Genomic DNA, 21,693 nt, shown 5'->3' on the forward strand with positions numbered 1-21,693 from the left:
TCAGGCTGCGAACTTATTTTTGGAGTTAAATTTCTAGGACTTTTCAAGGACATTCCAGAAGATAAATTCTAATTTTTCAAGGACGCTACCCACTTAAAAAGTACCATTAATAAAATATGATACTAGATTATGTGCTTAGATTTAAGTCCAGGATACCGGCAAGATTTGTTTTCATTTTGTTGTTTTTTTTTTCAAGTCATTTCTAGTTTCATAGTAAATGGTTTGAACCCAGGAGTATCAGTAGTTCGTATAGTGTGATCGTCCGGGTGAGTGTAGTTCTGAAAAGAACTGTTGCTGGTGACTGACGTTTCGACAACCTGAGCAGAGGTCATCTTCAGAGTCAAGTGAGTAGTGTTTGACAGTCGATGATGTTATAAGTCTGGTCCGTTGAACGTGATTGGTCAGTATAGCCATGATGGTATTGGCTGAAAGACTCGTGTAAAGTTTGTCATCAGTCATTGGTGGGTTTCGATCCGTCTATTGTTGGCCAAATAGGTCGGTTTTTAGTCCGTGTATTGTTAAGTCGGTCTGTTAGAAGTCCGTTTGTCGGTTTCGTTTCCGTCATGGATAAGTCGTTTGTAAGGCGCCGGTAGTTGTTGACAAGATCAAATGCTCCGACTGCCAGGCTTCCTACTTTGGTGAGACTGGCAGAAACCTTAACACGAGACCGACTGAACATAAACGAGCCACGAGAAATGGTAACGCCAACAATCACATTGCTGTACATCATCAACTGACAAACCACAGCATTGTCTGGGACTCTGCTCAGTGCTTAACCTACAGTACAAACAATTTTCAACGACTGACTCTGGAAAGCTGGTACACTAACTTAGAACAAACGCCTCTTAACAGATGTCAACAACTACCGGCGCCTTACGTTCTATTTCTAGGAGCTTTGAACGATTCTTAGTCAATATATCTCATCATTAGTATTACAAAACAAGCAAAGTCGGAAAGACGTCGAGTCGACACGATGTGTCGGCGTTCGCAAATTGCTTAAATTGTACCGCGACAACGGCTTCCGCTGCCAATTTACGTCCTAATTGCAAGTGTTTAATAATAACAGTTCTGTAAAATGAAATTGCACATACCTTGCTTCTTGACGGAATTGGCAGCTCCATAAGACTCAAATACCATTTTGAAATTGCCGCCATGAATACGTGAAACACAACATTAACCAGATAAACGCGGTCAGAATTGGGTACCAGGTTAAAAGAATACCTGAACGTGGAGGGGCGCGTTAATTTTGTCAGCGAATAATTTGCTACAAGACAACCGTGTGAGGAAAAAAATCATTCCTCCTGTCTCTTGTCCGCAAGCAAATTATTCAGAGTTATTTACATTATTTAATTACGCACTTCACGCGCGAATACTTGAGTTTCTTTTCTAAGAGGCATGGTAACGAATTTTGCAATCCGATTGGTACTTAGCGCGGCCTTCATGGCGGAAAAACGTACTGCGGAGCTTTCTGTGCATCCCTAACCCCACTTTCGGGCTCAGGTAATAATGCAAGTTGCAATGATTTCGCAATGGTCGGAAAGAGCGGCGGCATGTACCAAGGTACGCGAGGATGTCGTTCGGTTGATTTATTTATACTTGAGCAAGCACGAATTTTTTTCGGCATTTCAATGTTAATTTAGGAGAACAAGTCTTCCCCCCTGCCTGCCGAGAGGCTCTCTTGCTTATATGTATGTAAGCTCATCTGGATGCAATATGTAAAGTGTGTTTGTGGGAAAACTGTGTCCACCGCGGGTAAATGCAGAGTTCGGAAACCTTCTTTAGGTTAAGTTTGTCTGAAAAAAATTGATTCCCCAGGAAAACAATACACCAGTTTTCCATTAGTGACGCTAGAATGTTGCTGCCTACCAGAAAAATGACAAAAGCAAATTAAAGAAAGTTCGTAACTTCTTTTGTTTAAAAGATGAACGAAATTCCCGCCATTTCTTCGATTTTGGGAGCCTGGCGCGCAGCCAAAACTCGCGAATGCTTATTACGTTTTACCGCTCTGAAAGCGCGGCCGGGATTCAACTTAGTTCCCAGGGTCTGTCATCGGTTCGCGTAGTGAAAAACTGTGACCTCGTACTTGAAAATGCTGCCCTCAGCCTGCGGCCTCGATCAGAATTTGAAGACCTCGGTCACAGTTTTTCGCTACACGGACCTCCCAGCCGGCCAATATCATATATATGTGGTCCACACTTTCGTCTTCTCTTCTTTTCTGCTATAGTGTTTTCGCATGACGTCACGGCAGCCATATTGGTGTCCCAAAACAATGAAACGGCGGCCATGTTGGTGAACCAAACCAACCCCGTAGGAGTCGAACTCTTTTCTTATGTTAAACACTTTCTTTTGTTTCAATATTTTTGCATGGCTGCTGGCCACGTGAGTGAAAACGATCCATACGAGCGTGGCTTTTCCCTTAGAGATTGACGAAGTCGAAGGGATCAATCATTTTCATATTCTACAGACACCTAAAATACCGTGTTCTTTCTTTTTTCTAACGTTTATTAATTAGCATGTGAACGATTTGTCCTCAGTTTCTGTGTCAGTGCATGTCTGTCGAGTAAATTTGTTAGCTCGATTACGATGCATTTCGAAGGAGACTAGGTCACGCAAAGCCACAGCCGATGTCACGCTAACCCACGCCGATGTCACGCTTAGCCACAGCCGATGACAAGCTAAGCCACAACCGATGTCACGCTTAGCCAAAGAACCACTAACCTCAGTAACTCACGCTATGTCACAGTACATCACGCAAAGCCACAGACAATATGTCACGCTACGTACACATGTAAGTAACAGTAGCTTAAATCACAACAGGGCAAAATCACAACTGGTTAAGCTAAGCCAGAGTAAGTCACGTTGACTCGCACTTGGTCACAATAGGTCACGCAAACTCATAGTAGGTCACGCTACCTTAAGCGAGTGTTACCTTTCTTTTTAATAGGGAGCTTAAGCAACAACGAGGACGACGTCGAGGACGACGCCTAGTCAAAAATACATTTACATTTTATCAGCGAAATTCGCGATTGCCTAGATCTGTTCAGTACGCCTATGGCTCTAAAAACGTGCTCAGGCTAAATATGCAGTAACAGCATTCAATTCCAAATGGAAATACGAGAAATTAGTCGTCGTCATCCGCGTTCCTCAGACGACGCAGAACTTGGTTATTTCACGTTGTTGTTTTGCAGAGGACGGCTAAGAAATGAACAAAGACTTGTAGGCCATGTACACAGCCACTGTTTTGCTCATTAAACCTTTTGCTTGGTGACGTTCTCGTTGCAGTCGTCGTGGTTAGCTTAAGCTCCCTATTTAAGTACTGAATCTGAGCTTTAAAATGTTTTACTCGCGTAATAACAAAAATCCTCGCTAGAGAATACATGAACCTAAATTTGATTTCTGCTGGAGACAGCTGTTCTTGACGTCGGAAATTTTGCATTACCTTGGCTAATTCTGACCATCCCTATTTCTCTGTTTGTTTACGTAACTAATTTTGAGTTTTGATAACAAAACGAGAAATCTGAGCTCCACAACACAGCATAGCCTAGCACCTTCCGTAAACGTGAAATGCTCATCGTACATCACTTTTCATTCGAAACCTTTACACTCAATTTTAAAAACCTATATCACAATCTACACAGCACCTAGATATCACCGAAACAAAAGCAAAAAAAAAAAAACTATCTTATACCTTTACACCAATAGAGCGGTTTTCATTTGATTGTCGAATGCAATTGGCATTTGCTTTGGTTTTGCGTCACTACGCCAAGCGATTGGCTTAAAAAACTCCCGCCACTTTGTAATCCAATCGCAACTGAGTACAACCAAAACCAATTGTGACGCGCTCGCACGCGTTTTCCCACGCTTTGCTTCGGCCACATGTATTTGCAACGCGTTTGATTGGTTCACTGGATTGGCTGTGTAACTGTGATTAGCCAGAGACATAACTTTGGTTTTAGTTTTATGACACTTAATTGAAATCGCTCCAATCTAAAAAAAAATTGAAAGTAATAAACGCACATAGCCACACGGTTTTTTTTGTTTAAAATGTCCGCCTTGGTCTGTTATACTTCCCTTGTTCCTAGATGCAGCGTATTTTTACTATTCAATACAGTTTTCTTGAAGTCCATTCTGAATCACCAGCCGGCATATTACTAGGGTCGAAATACAGTAACACAGCACGGCTTGCGTCGAGCAAGCTCCTACTTCGTGACTTTCTTCATGGAATGTCCTTCATTATCCAGTTAGCCTTGGATGTTATGATATAATTCGTCAAGTTTATATTTCCTGACAGTCAAATGTAGACGTCGCGTTGATTCAGAACATATTTACTGCAGAACAAGTCCAACCTAGCGACAGAATTACAACACTGTTACGACTTTGTTAATTTTTTTTCCTTCAAAATAAAATCATGAAAATCTGCGTAGTAAGAAACCCCAACAACAGACTGAGCTTGGCTCTCAGCTAACAAAGTGAAACAGATCACTCTCAAGAAAAAAAAACAAAAACAAAAACAAAAACAAAAACAAAAACAAAAACAAAAACAAAAACAAAAACAAAAACAAAAACAAAAACAAAAACAAAAACAAAAACAAACTAGAACAAGTATTTAAAGCTAAGGACATGTTGCAAGGGGCATTTAGTTAGGGGAGTCAAGGAGGGAGGGGTACATGGAGATCTAGGGGGTGTTGGAGGGGGGGGCAGGGAGATCTTAACTTCCCGCTTCCCATACCCCTTACTCCGGTTATTGCTTTTTCCTTGACAAGTCCGTCCTTCAGGTGCTTTTTCGGTATTATTATCTTTCTCTGCTTCTCGAATTCCCCGCAATCCATAGAGTTTCCGCCCCCTTTAATCTCAGATTTCTTCCGGCCTATCCCACCCCACAAATTAAAAGCTCAAAACCTCTCGTTGGAGACTCGCACATTGCCGTGCATTACAGGCGTGCAGAATATACTCCAGTGCTATTTGACTCACTTTTGCAGGTTCCATGAACGGACACTTCCAGTTGTACAGGTAGTACTGCAGATTTCCATCGCCGATGCCGAACTTCAACTTTTCTAAGAATTCTTTATTTTCCATCAGATCCAAGGCATTGAACACATCAAAGCCACGCTGCAAGTCAAACCACAACCCTGTAATGCTCAATAGATTTGATCTGAATGGTGACACAACAAGGTTTCATTCAAAGACTTATAACATAGAACCACATTGTCCAGCATAATACATTGTAAACAGTAGCACACAAAAAGCTGCGGAGGGTTTAATTTGAAAGGTCTTGGCACTTCCTACAATCCACTGTCCTACCCTTAAAGGGACTGTGTCACGGCTGAGTTAGCATATTTTATTAAGTTTTGCCAAATACTCGAGAAGAAATGACCTCTGTGGATCTAAATGACAAAACCATATCTTCATTACAAACAAATATGTCTCACAGGCGTTGTAATTAAAGCCGACAAACAAACGAGATTAACTTTCGAAACTCTTCAGCCAAACACTTTTTTTAACAACCCACATTGCCATCCGTTTTAATCTTCTCCCATTTTTGGCCATCTGTACCTTCTTTCGCATTTGTTATGTGATTGAAATGTTCCTTCACTGTTTTAATTGGTTCTTTTATATTTCACTCAGTTTGTTGGCCATTTTCTTGCAATGTCTAAACTTGGCTAAAATCCACGCCTGACACAGTTCCTCAGTCCACCACCCACATAGTCTTCAAACAGGCTCTCGGGTGAGCCCTGTCCCGCCCCGATCGCTTCGCTCATTCATCTGTTTCGCACTCGCCAATTGCTTTTTTCCGTCCTTGCCAGGAGCCTGTTCGCAGGCTACCGCCCACAAAGGGTAGCAACAAACAGCAGCCTGTTGGCCTACTGCTCACCTGTTTTGCCAAAATCAAAGCATCCTGCATGAGATCAATGAGCGGAGTCTTGTGACAGACATTGTAAAATGAGTAAGCTGCCTTGAGCTGTTTGTGTACGGGATGGTGCATCACTGTTGATGGCAATGTGTAGAAACTGATCATGTCAGTGACTTGGCCTTCCTCGTCCTGTGAACACAAAATGTCCATTTAACAATTGTCCATTTAACTATCGCCTGATAGTTAACGAGGGCACAGCCCGAGTCAACTATCACGCATAGAAATCGAGAACGAATAATCTTTTTAAGTATAAATCTACTAGTCGTTCAAAACTTTATCTAAACCCTCTTCACAGACACTTCGAAAATGAAAAGAAGCGGCCGTCAGTTTGTTACCAAGCGCACACTGCTAGGCTACTCGCAATCTGTCACAGAATAGATAGCGAGTAGCATTAAGCCAGTAAAATAATGGCATTCGTGATAGAATGCTAGTAGATTTATACTAAATATACATAATTGGTTGCACCCAAACTATCAAGTATCTTTGTAAAGATGATTGAAAAATAGAAATTATTAAAAACTGGATCATTGGATAATGCAATTCAAGAGTTTTCATTGGCTTAGCCATCATGGATTATGTGCCATCATACCATGCTCTACGAATATGGTAAGTGTACGCGTGACTGCGTTCTCATTTCTATTTTATTTTAGTTTTCCCTATTTTAAGAGCATTTTATGATATGATTATATTCAACTCAGCGCTACACGGCTCTTTGGCTATCTACCAGCTCATATCCAACGCATGCTCATGGAATAATTGCTAATTATGATACATAAAAAAGTTTCGATAATAATTAATTATGTGTACATTTTCAGATTATTGTTACTTTGGTAAGTCAGATTGGTCCAAATATGGTGCACATTTCAGCTTAATAAAAGCATTCCCTCTCCCACGGAAAAAAAAAAGAAGAAAAAAGTGAATGTGAAAAGGAGAGTAACTGTATCACAGCTCACTGTATAAACTCTAACCCTTCAATTCAACTGCATTCACCAGTTGAAAATAAAACCAACTTGCTAATTCAAAGTACTGGTGACTTGAAGAACTCTGAAAAAAATGCGCCTAAATAACAGATAACTCATCTTTACGGTTAAATATATCACTGCACACCACTTGACAACCCACACGCAAATTTGTAAGTGCCTATAGCAACCTTGTTCCCAGGGTCTATCTTCTTCCTGGGAAGAGAAACCTTGGAAACGAGATTGAGTGCCCAGGTGCCTCATGTCCGTGTCATTTCCACTTATTTACTAGCACGCGTGGCTCAAAAAGGTGCCTTCGAAACAAAACGTACCTTGATAACAAAAGAGTCCACAATGCCTTCGCGTGGCGTGAACCAATGTTTAAATTCCTCCTGCAAGGGAAGCAAAAATCTCAGTCACTCTCAATTGTAATAAAAGGAATTGAGGAATCAGTCACGGACTTTACAAGCAAGAAAAAGAGATCATGCAAGGACAAGGCTGATGTTCTGCTATAAATCTCGGGTTCACCGACAAAATATTTGTTTAGGATGTCATGGAGTCATTACCTCAGAGAACTCCGGTGCCAAGCTGAACTTCTTCAAATACTACTCAGCATAAAATGAAAGAGAAAAGAAAAGAAATAATTAATTTTACAACAACTGTGACAGAAAAAACCGTTCATCATTAACGTCTACATCATGAGTAAGTTGGAGGAAAGACGAAGCTTTATAATGTGCCTGAACTTTTTATGAAGGCCCTGCATGCTCAGATCTCAGAAGTAAATTGCAATTGTCATTAATCTATTCAATGGGCAACAGAAAAAGGTGACCTCGACAATTTGTGATGCCATCTACTGCCAATAGCTCAGATGAATAAAATGCCCACTTTAATTTGTTAATGAACCAATTTACAGTGTATATATCAATTAATATCTAAAATTTTTAGAAATACAGTTTGATCAAAAGTTGTTCTTAAGACAATCATTACCTCTGTTGTCTTTTGAAAGGCAGAAGACATATCCTCAGCTGTAAGTACAAAAATGCGCTGAGTCTTTGTGGCCTGTGAAATAATCAAACATTAAATTCACTTCATCACTCCTAGCCACTTGGCAACAACTAAGCTGAGAAAATAAAGAATTTCAAAGTTCCCACAACAGGAGTCAACCCAAACAGAAACTACCAGATCACATATTCAGCTTGTTTCCATTGTGATGGATGTAACTCAGATAACTTATCAACCTCTCTAATTCCCGATTTAGAGGACACACTGTAACGTCCTGTACCACCAACTGATTACTTTATGGGCTAAGGGTTTATAAGGCTACCATTGTCCTCAGGTTTTCCAACATTTGGAGCAGGGATGGGGCAGTAGTGGAGGGCTTGCCTCCCACCAATGTGGCCCAGGCTTGATTCCAGCCCAGTGTCATATGTGGCTCAATTTTGATGTTGGTTCTTGGCTTGTTCGGAGGGTTTTTTACTGGGTTCTCCAGTTTTCCTCCCTCCTAAAAAAACAGCCAACAATTCTAAACTCTGATTGGACCTGGACAGACGAGCCATATGAACACCAGCTAAGGCTGATGTGATTTTCTCTTATTCATTCTATTTATCATGTTTTAAAAAATTTCAATTAAAACATTTTCTGACATTTTTAGAGCCATACATGACAGCTGCATGCTTGTAGTAGGCTTGAATTACATGACATAGAGTGTAATTCATGTTGTAGCATCATTTAGATTAGTCCTACTAGTCTCTTCATGATGTTGCGAGGGCTTCACAAGTAATAGAAATTTGTCAGTCTCTTGCAGGAATGTAAAAAGCCCTCGGTTATTAAGTGATTTGATGATTCTATAATTTACAACATGCATTTAGAGTTTTTGATAAACAATTATCGTGCTTTGAAGTTGCGAACAAGCATTGACAGGTCTATTGAAAAAGCTAGGTTGGTCATTATTGAAACTTGGGTACTGTCATCTAGACAGAAGAAAACAGCATTGCCAGGTTTGTTGCTAAGCACCAGCTGCAGGTGAAATTCGCCAGCTGACAAAGAGGTGATCACTGGTTGGACTTTGGCAGGCTATCACTCAGTAAAGGACAATGAACGGTTTTTAGGTTACGCGCCTACAATCATTTGATATCTGAACCATATTGAACCATCTGAATGAAACGTTTGGAATAAATTCCTTACTACCTTGAGTATTGGTGCCACTATAACAAGTAAAGTAATTGAAATAAAATTTTGTTTTGAGCACTTGTTTAGCGTGTTCTCTTTCCGTGTACTGAGTCAGTGTTATCTTGTAAACACACAGCTTGATAGCCAGCATTCAAGGTGTTGCAAAAGATTGAGGACGAAAATTTTGTTCCAGATCTCCCGCAAACAAACAAACAAACAAACAAAAAAATGGTGACCGGCTCAATGAAAATCTTAGCTGGGAGACTGTTTTCTTAGCTACATAACAGTAATGAAAAATCTCTGCTTGAATGACTCACATCAGGCAATCTGTAGAGTTTCACTGTCCTCTGCATGGTCATGTTCCGACTAAGATGAGAAAACTTGACATCTACAAGTTTCTTAGGGTTAAGAGACCGATGCCAGTACCTAAAAAAAAAAACCAAAAGAATTACATAACATGTACATTATGTACATGTATGTAGAATGTAAGACATACCGGTAACTGTAGATGCTACCGTATTTTTGACAATGAATTGAACACAGCACAAAAGACTGTCGGACGTAAGATTTTTGCGGCTGATTTTTGAAAGCTCAGGAGGCTGCAAGAATATTTCAAAATGATGTGGCAGCTTCAAAATGAAAATTTATAACATGCACTGAAGAATACAGCCAATCAGGAGGTGAAAAGCCAATTGCATGTTCAACACCATTTTACTACAGGGATGTAGCTAAAAAAGCACTACTTATATGTAAGCCAGCTCATTAACTAGCCCAGCTGGCTTTTCTGGCCTTGGCAGCTTCAAAGTTTACCCAAGGAAAAAAATTCTAAAAACCGTCATGAGCAACTTCAATCAGTTTTCTTCAGCCCAGGCAGGTGAAGTTAGCCAGCAGCCCGCCCTTAGCTGTATCCCTGTTACAGGTGGAGTCACATTGCCAGCATTTATTAGTAAGAGCATAGTGATGTGTAGTTCTTTGCATCATGCAGTGCAATACAATGTAATTTAGGTAATTAGATTAAGTAATCATTTAACGTGGAGTTCAGAATGTTGTACTCACCGGCAACAAGCCACAGGTTTGGGCAGCACTACGCCAGCAGTGTAAACAGCCTGGAAGATTCCTTCCAAGTTCACCCTCCTTGTGATCTCTCGTATCAATACAGGGGCTACCCTTTTTGATCGAAGTTTCTTGTGAACACAAAGGAAGTTAATTTCAACCATCAGGACAGTCCTTGACAGAGGGAGAGAGAGTGCAAATTTGTAACCAAATGGGTTGCATTAGTCAGACACACTTGAGATCTTCTACAAGACTACAACACTCTCTGATTACCAGTAACCATGGTTTACAAGTACAGATTTAGAACAACAAAATTGAAGGACATTCAAGGCTTTTTTACGACACAAAATTATTTCTTGTTGCTCAGAATAGATTGATTGTGGAACAGAACTGTCAGTTCACCCAAAGTTCCAAAAATTTTGTACGATGAAAACACAACCTAGAGTAAGCACTATTTAAAAATAAAGGGACAATTTGACAGAGAAAAAATAAACCAAAGTAATAAAACCTGCCAAATTAAGATGAATATTAAGAAAGAGATTCCAAACATCAAAATTGGCAGTTGCAGACTTCTTGGCCGTCTAATTTGATGAATTGAAATAAACTTCCATCGTTATAATCCAATACATGTACATGTACTTCTTCTCCAAAATACTTAACAATGCTCTATTTTGCTGTGTAGATTCATTGGTGCATTAAGCCTCATTTGGCAATAAAATATAATATGGAAATTGCGAAGGAGAATTTTCAATAAAAGCCAGAACAATGTACCATCAATACAGTTTTAATCAACCCTGAGAGTTTTTTACCACATGAGTAAGTGTGCATCCTTAAATACTTACATTAGCATCTTAATGGTACTATGTAATTTTTTGGTTTTATAACAGTCCTAAACATAACACATTTTCCAATCCCATACTCACTGATCATAGACCCTGATGTGTGCTGGGATAGCGCTTATGAAACCCACAAGCTTCTTGTTACTTGCCACACGTACACCACAGTGCCACTGAAGCTTCCAGCCAGGAGGCTTCAGAGCCCTGCAAGGTGTAACAAAGCATTCAGATGTATTAAAATATATAAATAAATATATTATGTATGGCATTTTATAAATTATCAATTATTAACATGTACATAACACTAAGTGATCGAATGGTCAGCAGTTGCTTGTTAAAGCGTTTAACAAGAAATATAAGGAGTAACGTAATTTGACATTTTGATGTATCCAACATCATTGTAAAGAATAAAAATCATTGAAAGTAAAACTTGTTAAAAGAGTTGAGTATCCTTAACTGAACAAACAGTATCATGTAACTGAGGGGTGCTAATTTCTGTAAATTAATTAATAACTGCCCTTTAATTCCACCAAGCATGTCAGGTTGAATAGGTGCCGCCACAAAATTATCACAGTTAAATAAATCCACCCCCTCTCCCTCATAAAAAGGGAATTACAGTAATTGAATGTAAATGAATAGCACAAGAGAAACTCATTTTAATTTAGAAAATCATGGAGACAAGGGAAACATGGGTTGTGAAAATGTTTATGAATTTGAAATAATTACCCAAGAAGCTTAATCAAGATAATGGAAAAATGTTAAAAACTGGATAAATGCAATTCAAGAGATTTCATTGGCTTAGTCATCATGGTATATTCATGTGCAACTACTGTACATGTACACCATGCTCTAAAATATGGTTTTAACCTAAATATATGATTGTATAATTTTTGGGGTATTTTGATTTTGATTTTTCTATAGTTTGGGGATATTTTTTATACGACAATAAATATTCCATTCACACTTGTTGAATATCAGATGATTATAGCCAGCCTGAGACTATGCACATCATTTTCTATTATTATATCTCCCAGTTAGTATGCACGCTGTGATTGGTCAATTTAGCGGGCCATACATGTACTCTCCTGTACCTTGCGCTTGGGCCATTAATTGAAGAGGAAAAACCTTGGTCCCTAACTTACAGTATGGACCTCGAACTTGGTTAGTAAGAAGTATGTACATGTATCTATCTTCTTATATCCAATGCACACTTGTGGAATAATTGTTAATTGTGCATGTAGACAAAGCCTCAAAATTTACAATGTCATAATATGCACATGGTCTATATCCCTAGCTTTGCACTTTTAAAGCATTCACAATTTACTCATGGCAATATATTTTGATTCATAATTATTAATAACCAAAAGAAATTGCGACATTCAGCACTCACCACAAAAGAAATTCCGGGGAATAATCAAATCTAAACATATTGTCATCATCTTCCACATAGTTTTCATTCAGTAACGTATAAAGCTCCTTTAACTGCAACAAAAACAAATATATAAAAAAATTTAAACAAATAAATTAAACACTTAAGAAATAGAAAATATGTATCGTGTTTCCATCGAGTCATAGAAACACCAGTGGAAGTTTGGGAGACCAAGAAATGTTGTGGGAACACAAACCGGCAGGTAAATGTTTCCACAGCTTTTTCAAGCTCTCCCAAACTTCCACAAGTGTTTCTATAACTTGATAGGAACAAAGAGAACTGCTTATGCCATCATTACGTCACCAGCTCATGCTCATTCTGTGTTCCTATTGAATTACTGAATTTTTCACCAATCAGCGCACATATTTTCTCAGGGTTGTTTTCTTAATGTTCTTAAACACCTGTGAGATCCAGAGTCTGACCATTTCATGAGTTCAAGTTGTTGTTTCGAGTCCAAGTTTTGCATTAAAATATAAACCTCAAGTTAAAATAATGAGTACCAGTTGAAACATCAAGGCAAAGTTTTTCTTAGCTTTGAAGTTCTCAGATTGTGATTGACACTCCACTTAACCTCCCTGGGAACGAAGTTGGATGGCCAGTTCTCTCTATGAGACATGCCTAGAGGAAATGGTGCCTAAAATACCTGATAGCGCAATTACCTACAGACAGTGGTTTCTTGCAAAGCCATTTCAGGAGTGTATTGACGTAACTATGATCTTTACCACATTATAAACGTAGAAATAAGTAAAAACAGAGCTGTACAAACCACTTTTTCATCACTGATATCCAGGGTATCCCACACAAACCCCTGGGGGAGAGTGTAAGGCTCTCTCCTGAGCTCTTCAATGGGCTTGTCATCTTCAATACAGCCACACTCATTAACATCTTCATCTAACACAACACAAAATGTATATTAATTACAACAACATTATTAATTAGTTAAATATGATTGATACTAATTCGAATATTGTATAGGGGATATGCATGTTCATGTCCCCTTGGTGTCCCTTTACTTTTTTTGTGACGCGTGAATGGGCGTTTTTTCTTTGTGTGAAGCATGAATGAGGATTTTTTTCCCGTGATTCGTGAATCTGTATTTTTCCGTCCTCAGGAAACTGGTTTTCTATTTTTTCGTGATCCATGAAAAATGCATTTACTTTCGCGTGATTTGTGAACCATCGACTTTCGTGGGAATAATTTTTCACATTTTTGGAGATTTGTCTCATAAAAGCTCGTAAACTACACCAAACTGGATGTAAAAAGCGTGACGGCCTGCCTTTCTCGACATCTCTCGACACGTGTGAGGATGGAAGACTGAGAACTAACCACAGCAACAGTGAACCAGGAGGGCCTAGAATCTAGTCTGTCACACTGTGTCACACACGCGGGGTATCACGCAATTCCGATCGAGAAAAGACAGAAAATGGAGGGTTCTGCGGAAAAGGTGAGTTAATCTGTCAGTATCCACACTCTATCCAGCCTTAAATGATGTCTGCTCAGCCATCGCTTCGATGTCATAACTGAAATATGTCAACAAAGTGTAATATGTCTTTTGGATTCTTTCTTTTGTCTTCACGAAGGTAGCATTTGCATATTTTATTCATATTGTCATCTTTATTGCTTGGTGACCTCGTGCATGACCTAGCTGCAGTCTGCATTGTCAACCTTTATAGATAGTGTTCCTGTAACCTGTCATGTCATCACCTGTTCATGTCCCCTTGGTGTCCGTATTAACGGGGTTGCACTGTACATGCATAATACCCAATCCACAAAAGATCTAGACATGCTGACGACGAGAGAGTCTGAAATTATCAAAACATGGCCATGTGCAGCTATATCTACTGTGGTACATTTCAGTATTGCCAGATACATTTTTGTAATGATTGTATTTGTATGTTTTGTGAAACATGAATAGAATTTGCATTTAGAATTTGATTTAGCCTTTGCATTTTCGCGTGAAACGTGATTGCTTACTTTTTTCTGTGAATGTGAAGCTGTTTTTCGAATTTTTCATGATGCATGAAAATGCCAATTACTTTTGCGTGAAACTGTTTTCAGAAGAGGTATAGGGGACCCTCAAAATAATCTTCTCTGCTTTGGGCTATAATTACAAAATTATTGTTATATTATTCTCCTAGGATACCAGGACACATTTTATTCCTCTGGAAACAATAATCTTGAGATTCAAATCAATTTTCCTTTTCCTTTCGTTTAATTTTCTTGCATTGCTTGCACGCTTGAAAAAAATAACTCATAGGAAGAAATAAAAGTTTGTCAACAGACTAGCGTTATTTTTTTCTGTAAGCTGAATAAGAAAAATCAATCACCTGTTTTAATGAAACTGTAAAGTTCTCCATTCCATAAACTTTCTCTAAACTGTATTGTACACATCCACGTGGGCAACAAGGAAAAAGTTATTTTCAACAACATTACTGAACAATGTTCGTTCCATGTGAATTGATACTGTGACACTAGGGAAGCTTTTGAAAAACAATGATCTCAAAACTGATCTACTTGGTAGCTACATTTTAATTAGTAATTTGTGATCGAGCAAACTTTCAGTCAAAAACGTTCTTAGCAACAAAACAGAAAATAAAAAGCCAATTAAAGTCCGCGAAAAGGAAAAAAAAACAAACCATGTCTGGAATACAAAAAGGGTGTCATGCATTGACTTGACCTCTCATCTTCCTTATACATGAGGCATGTGCGCAGAGGCTAATCAATAAAACAACAAATCAAATCCAATTATTACTCGGAATCCAGCTGCAAACGAGTTGAAACAAAACCTAACGAAACCCACCTAGTTTGGGAACTGGTTGAGTATCCCAAAATTGATATGTCTTCTTCAAAGCCTCCTCTGTCGTCCTGGGGGCTTTCGCTTCCCCGGCTCGCAAAAGTTCGAAACTCTTCTGTAAATTCTGCAGCTGCCGTAAGCTTTGCAAGTTTACTGCCGAACTAGGTAAAGACTCCGGTGAAGTTTCACTTCCTACTTCGCCCTTTTTCTTCTTCTTCTTTTTCTTCTTAGAGCCCCCAGACGCTGGTTGAAGGCTTCCTTTCGCAGGCTCTTCTTCGATATCGCCATTAATTTCGCGATCTGGGACTTCCTTGTCGCCTCTATGCTCGTCTAGAGACTCAATTTGTTCTGGCGATTCGTCCCTGCCAATGCCGTCCGCCATCTTTAGCATGACACATGTGTCTGACCCAGTCTCCACTCAAGCAATTCCTTCCCATCATGCCCAAATAGTGAGATGTCATGTGAATCTGTCACAACGTCAGTTGAGTCTTGTGAATTCCAGTCGTCTGTTCCACTTCACGAGCGAAAATGAAAGGTATTTTCGTCTTCTTGGTTGCGGTTTACTTTGCAACACCCATTCAAGGACCACTCCATGCGTCTTGCAAAATAGACTGGTAAGATTTACATAATGAATGGAAAGAAAATACAAGTCTTGCAATTAGGTTACGTAACGCAATTAGATTGCATTGGTTTTTCATGCATGCATAGCTCACGCGATACACTTTGCTCTTCAGTTCATGTATTTCATTGAATGCCGTTTGTTTAGCATTGTGGCTGAATGCTTTTCATCCTATATTGCTACGTTACCTTCATCATTGGAGAGAGCTGCACCCAAAACGTGAGGATCAAGTTCTTCCCTGACCTTCCTGCTGGCCACACTATTTGCATGTAGATATTTATATCTTTGTTATGCAAATAAAGTTGTAATAAATATAAATCAAACCCTTGCAAATATCTTGATTTGAAAAGGTTGGGATTCCTGCCTTTTTCCCAATCACAGTGGAAGGTTGAGAAATCTAACTATCCATCCCCTCCCTCTCCAGAATATCTTGGGCCTTTTGAACCCCTCCCCCTCCTCCCTCACTTTATCCATCCAGAATTTTGTGTTCCTTCTGTGGTACTGCAGAGGTAACAACTAAACTTGCATTCTGGGCTCAACATGGTACTTGCAAGAAAACCCTATAAGGCAGTAATATAATTACTAAGTGCCCCTCACAAGAAAATCAAACAGATTGTCTGCCCTCTCGCAATTTCTAGATGCCCTGTGGGAACTGTAATATGTTGTTGGAGGTACACTGAATTGAAATGTTTGGTGACTTTGATTAGAATACCACATGGAATGAAGGAAGAAGAAATGCTTCTTGTCTTGCTTCAGGGAAAGAAAAACTCTTGTATTATCTTGTTTTAGGATTTGGGCAGTGAATTGTGATAAAGTGAAAACTGCTATTGTGGATCAAATTCACAAATGGACATCACATGACAACTGTCCAGACGGCCAACCTGGTGAAAAATGTCTGTATACGGTAAGACAACTGATTAAAGTAAATCTTTATCCATAACTGTCAGTGATGTTTTTTCAATTTATAAGGGACTGATACTCTGATGACAAAAGTTCAGGTCTGGATGTATCTTCTTTCAATGCAAATTAGGCACACACAGTATTTGAAAACACAGACACACAAAGCCAGTCAGTGGTGGGTCAGCAGGGTGGCCCTGCAAATATATTTTTTTTACCATATGTACTATCTAGTTTAGGGAAGGAAGGGAGGCGGGGAGTTGAGGGGAGGCAGGATAGAAATACAGCTTGTCATATTATGCTATGTTGACCATGCACAGGATAAGCTCCAGGGATGGGGTGGTGGGAGGGGGTGGGGCAGAGGACTCCCACATAAAGAGGACGGGGGGTGCTCGTCATACCTTTTAGGGATTAAAAATGCAGTTTTGGTGCCTCTTACAGCCTTGGTTGTTCAGCCTCAAAAGTTCTACAGTGGGGGCTTTTGCAATACCTTTTAGGGTATTGAGGCAAGAATACATGACAGGAGATAATGTGTTGTTTTAGAATTGGTACCTTCTTAGGATCGAAGATAATTCAAGCCATGCCCACAAAACAGGATCTTGGTACCTCTTAGGAGTTCTTGAAGCACCCCTGTTCTTTTTATATGGGAATTCCCCCAGGGATAATCTCTGGTGTGATGGGATACTCAAGTTCAGTGCCGCCTTCAACTAGTTTTTTGTGACTGGGTACATCTAGAGGGATATATCCAGGCACAAGAATTCCCAGGAGTCCCCCTGCTTCATAACAATATTCAAATTAATTTACTGATTGTTAAATATATTTTCCTACTCAGCTGAAAAATGTGACTGAATATCAGATTTTGGCAACCCATACCACACCAGTGAAACACTATAAAGATGACCTCACATTTACATTTGGCAAAAATGGAAGTGAGATTTGCATGGTGCAGGTATTGACATCTTGCAGGCTTGAATTGTTTCTTTGAGGACAGCTTAATATAGAGTTCAGGTCACACTGCTTTTAATTTTGGGGTCATGAGACTAGTGTCACTATACTTTTTTAGACTGATTTTAGCCCCTGAAAAACATTAAACACAGAAAATTAGACTTTGTGACTCCTCATACAGAGAGATGCTTCCTAGATTTTGAGATCAAATCAAATGTTTCTTTCTAGAGCAACAGTTAAGTGATAAGATCTTACTAGAAGTCTTCAAATTTTGTGATCAAACAGACAAAAACCACTCAGCACAGAGATGATCAGTACTGAAGTAGTATAACAAGTAATGGAATATTGCAACTGGAACCTACAAAACTCTTGAGTCTCAGAAGAAAAAAGGATGGCTATGGTCAACATAATTAATTTTCCTGGTTAATTTTTTGGTTTTGAATCTAGTTTAAATTGGCAGCGTTAGTTTCAGTGTTTGTTGCAACAAACTACCATGTAAAGTTCTAAGCATTATAAGGCTGCCAGTCGAATTGGTAATAAATCCAGGTAAAGATGCAAGGACTCGAGCCATACAGAAGATGATAGACTCAAACTTTGCCTGTTCATTAATTATGTGGAGACCAAACCGTGAACAAATTAATCGTTGCTGTGGTGAATACTGGAGTCAGAGTTTTGAGTTCTCAGAATGCATAATTTTGTGCTTAAAATTGTATGTGACGTGCTCAATGTACACTTATATAATGTACATTGCAAAAAATAAATCCATATTGAATCATTATTTTGACAAAAACTGTTTTAATTTATTTCCCAATTTGAGTTAAAGGCACAATTATAACTAATTAAATAAATGCAAATTTTATTCCAGGGCTATTCGACTTCTGAAACGTGGTATGCTTTTCTGGACTATGGCACAAACTACTGTAATCTTCATAACTTGATCACAGGTAATACATAAAAGTGTGCTTGCTGAATGCTAATTGAACATGAACATGAATACTCTCATTTTACTTTTGACATCATTTTGCAACCAATCAATTGGTACAATTATGTAAATTAAATGATGTTAAATGATATTATTAATTGCCTTCAGTACTAGCATTCTATCACAAATGCTCTTCTCTTAGAGGATATCCTACTCTCTGTCTAGTAATTCTGTTGTAGATAGTGAATAGCCTAGTAGCAGTGACAGTGCAGTTCTTAACAAAATGGTGGTTTTTATTTAAGTGTCCTTGAAGCTAGGATTTAGACTAAGGTTTGAACGACTAGTAGATTTATACTGATTGAAACAATTAGGTTAATTAGTCACTCTCAATTTATTGTGCGATAGTTGACTCGTGCTATGGACTTCCTCTAGTATCCTGTCCAGGGTAGAAAATACTGAAATACTCCACATTTAAATTGCCAAGGGTTTGGGGAGACTTGTACCCAGTTGCTATTTACATGTGTTTTGGGGAGAGAACATTGGATAGTAGGTTGGATTAAGGTGCGCGAGGTGTCATTGGAAGGGTCGAAGAAAACATAACGTCGCTATTTTTCTTCTGCCTTTTCTCATAACTCCCCACATGCTCCACTTGATCCAGACCGCTTTCTCTTTGAAATCAGTAAATAGCAACTGGGTAGGAGTCTGGGGTTTGGATACTGATTTAAATGTTAGATGTACATTGTAGTGGCTGACTTAAGAATTTTTGCATGTCCTCGTTTTAAGTGAAATATTTATCTGATAACATAATAATATTGTGACAATTATTTATAAAATATAAATGTTTTATTTGTTTATAGGTGCTGGACTTGACAAATTACCAAAATACAGTGAAAAAACAGATGATAAAATCTGCACACAGTACACCTCGGCTAATTGCAACAAATATTAACTGAGGCATAAAAATGTTCTGGTGAAAGAGTCGAGCATTAATTGCAAAACAAGATAAACATGCATAACATAGAGCCCCTGTCGATTAGAAATAATGATTGATTCACCGGCTAAGAGCGATTGTAACACATTGCCTTAATGTGCTTATGTCAATCACAATCTAATTTCTCACGTTAAAGGATTCTGGTAACATCAAAATCAAAGAACCGATCAGCTCAGAGTACACATTAGCTTGAGGTTGTCATCATAATTGTGATATTTAATGGCAGCCAAAACACAATCATTAGGACTTGAACTTTAGATATGCAAGGCATAGTAATTTAACTCTAAAGAAAGTTGCAAAGTTGTTAAGACTCATTTTTGTTTATAACAGCACCAAAAATAGACCCCCAAAAATTAATATAATTAGTCTGTCCATCTTGACTCTAAACTTGCCAGAATATAGGTACTGTTAAGTAAGTCACTGCTACATATATATACAAAATCTTAAAGATTAACAGTAAAGATATTCAGATTTTTTATCTTCAGAGCATTTCTTATTTAGTATTAATGATTGCATCTTAAAGACATTTCCTGCATTCCACTTCAGCTTAAATATGCTCAGCTGCAGTTGCACCCACAAAAGGTTGAGGTTGACAATTTCATAGTATATTTACATTTTTGGCATATTTTGTCTGTCCTAGCATTGAGGTAGTGTCATTTTTTGTTAGAATGTGCAAAAGTTCTATGCACTTTTATTGTAATGCAAACATTTCTTGTATGGTAAATGCAGTTAAAGCTAGCGTTACAAACTATACATCTTTTTTTATGGACAGGGGTGTTGGTTCCAGTTCATACACTTTGCACTCAATTATCAAGTGCTACTGATTTTGAACTTATATTCCAGACATCATCAGTGCTTGCTACAGCTAGGGCTCTGTTAATGGGGTTCACTGTATGTCTTGCAAAATTATAGAGACATGCCTTTATTAATACTAAAGGAATCAAGTGTCTGTTAATACCAGTAGATCACTAATGACATGATGAACAATTTGTCTGAAACTTTAATAAGTTAGTTACTCTGTGTTAGATTACAAAATGGAAAGGAATAGTGTAGTTATTTTTCTATGATTAAAATAGTTATGCACCAATTTGTACAATAATAATTACTTTGACTTGCGGAACAAATAAATACAGACTGAATTTTCTTCTAGCATGTTGATATTGGTACACACATATCCCACACATCTTGGAGATGTTCCCAAAATGCAACCAAGATCCACTGCAAATTCACAGTAACCCTGATACAATGCAGACACAAGTCAAGAGTGAGAGAGGTATTACCTTGGAGATACAATGTAGATCTCAAGATTCTGTGATTGAACATTCTGACTAGGACAAAATTTACTTGAAATGCAACCAGCTGGCAAAGATTTCGGTTAGCAATCATGCACTTCTGGTTGCAAAAAAGTCCAGTCTCTGCACCATTTTACCTGCTTAATGTTTACTTTTACGCACTTTTCCAGATCAAGAAAACTAAGTTGTAGATTTCCATGCTCTTTCAAGAATTCCGGACTTGGCACAAAATTGTGCTACAAAGCAATGCCTTGTTTTTTCCGTCATTTCACTCTGCAGTATTCTCCTCAGATCTCTTACAATTTTTAAAATTCTTTTTGTTGGCCAAGCATTGTTCCATTTAACTCTTGTTGTTGAAAAAGTTGATTGAAAGAAGGTTTGGATGGGGTTAACCGATAGCTGATCGGAATCAGATAAAATTATAGCTGTCACAGGGCTAGACTTTCAGGAAAAAAACCTTGGTGCAAGCTGTTCTCTAAGTCTTCAGATTTAGTTGCCAGTAAAAGTATTTCAGTGAACAACGTGAAAAGTAAGTCGCCAGTAAAAAAAAAAATTGGTCGCACTGGTGACCCCAGCAGTCGCAACATTGAGTTCTGCTGTCAGCTGAGAAGTTGCAAGTTTTTTCTCACTGATAGCTGAAACACATTCTGACTGAAAACGTTTTGTTGAAATTGTCTGACAGTAGACCTTTTCTTAAAGTAGTGTATCTTTGTCTAGACTGATGGGAGATAGATGTCTCAGAACCCCACAACAGAGAACATGCAGCAGAGAAAACTTTACCTTTCATCTGTTTGAAGTGTGCCAGTAAATTCTGGTATAGTATTTAAGTGTCCAGTCATCGCCAGCTTCTTTGAAGCCCCCATAGCTATAGAGAGT

At 38.6% G+C, this 21,693-nt stretch overlaps 2 protein-coding genes across 3 annotated transcripts; one reads left to right on the forward strand and one right to left on the reverse strand.

The window, feature by feature from the left end:
• Positions 1-2,481: 2,481 nt before the first annotated feature.
• LOC110057022 (glycylpeptide N-tetradecanoyltransferase 1-like) lies at positions 2,482-15,611 on the reverse strand. Of its 2 annotated transcripts, XM_089284684.1 has the most exons (12): positions 15,158-15,611; positions 13,124-13,248; positions 12,319-12,410; positions 11,016-11,132; positions 10,096-10,266; positions 9,357-9,465; positions 7,858-7,929; positions 7,437-7,475; positions 7,203-7,262; positions 5,873-6,040; positions 4,972-5,109; positions 2,482-4,346 (listed from the first exon to the last, which is right to left on the reverse strand). In XM_089284684.1, the coding sequence occupies exons 1-12, from the start codon at positions 15,540-15,542 to the stop codon at positions 4,326-4,328; spliced, it is 1,497 nt and encodes a 498-aa protein (XP_089140810.1). In that variant the 5' UTR covers positions 15,543-15,611; the 3' UTR covers positions 2,482-4,325. The 2 variants fall into 2 exon arrangements, with proteins under 2 accessions (XP_089140810.1, XP_089140809.1); XM_089284683.1 differs by having other exon boundaries at positions 2,482-5,109.
• A 16-nt stretch (positions 15,612-15,627) lies between these two features.
• LOC149115086 (uncharacterized) lies at positions 15,628-20,674 on the forward strand. Its single transcript, XM_089284686.1, has 5 exons — positions 15,628-15,765; positions 16,560-16,674; positions 17,500-17,616; positions 18,478-18,556; positions 19,392-20,674. The coding sequence occupies exons 1-5, from the start codon at positions 15,680-15,682 to the stop codon at positions 19,481-19,483; spliced, it is 489 nt and encodes a 162-aa protein (XP_089140812.1). The 5' UTR covers positions 15,628-15,679; the 3' UTR covers positions 19,484-20,674.
• Positions 20,675-21,693: the final 1,019 nt, after the last annotated feature.

Source organism: Orbicella faveolata, unplaced genomic scaffold, assembly GCF_042242905.1.
Source record: "Orbicella faveolata isolate gen_17 unplaced genomic scaffold, um_ofav_v1 contig_13, whole genome shotgun sequence".
Classification (NCBI taxonomy): Eukaryota; Metazoa; Cnidaria; class Anthozoa; order Scleractinia; family Merulinidae; genus Orbicella; species Orbicella faveolata.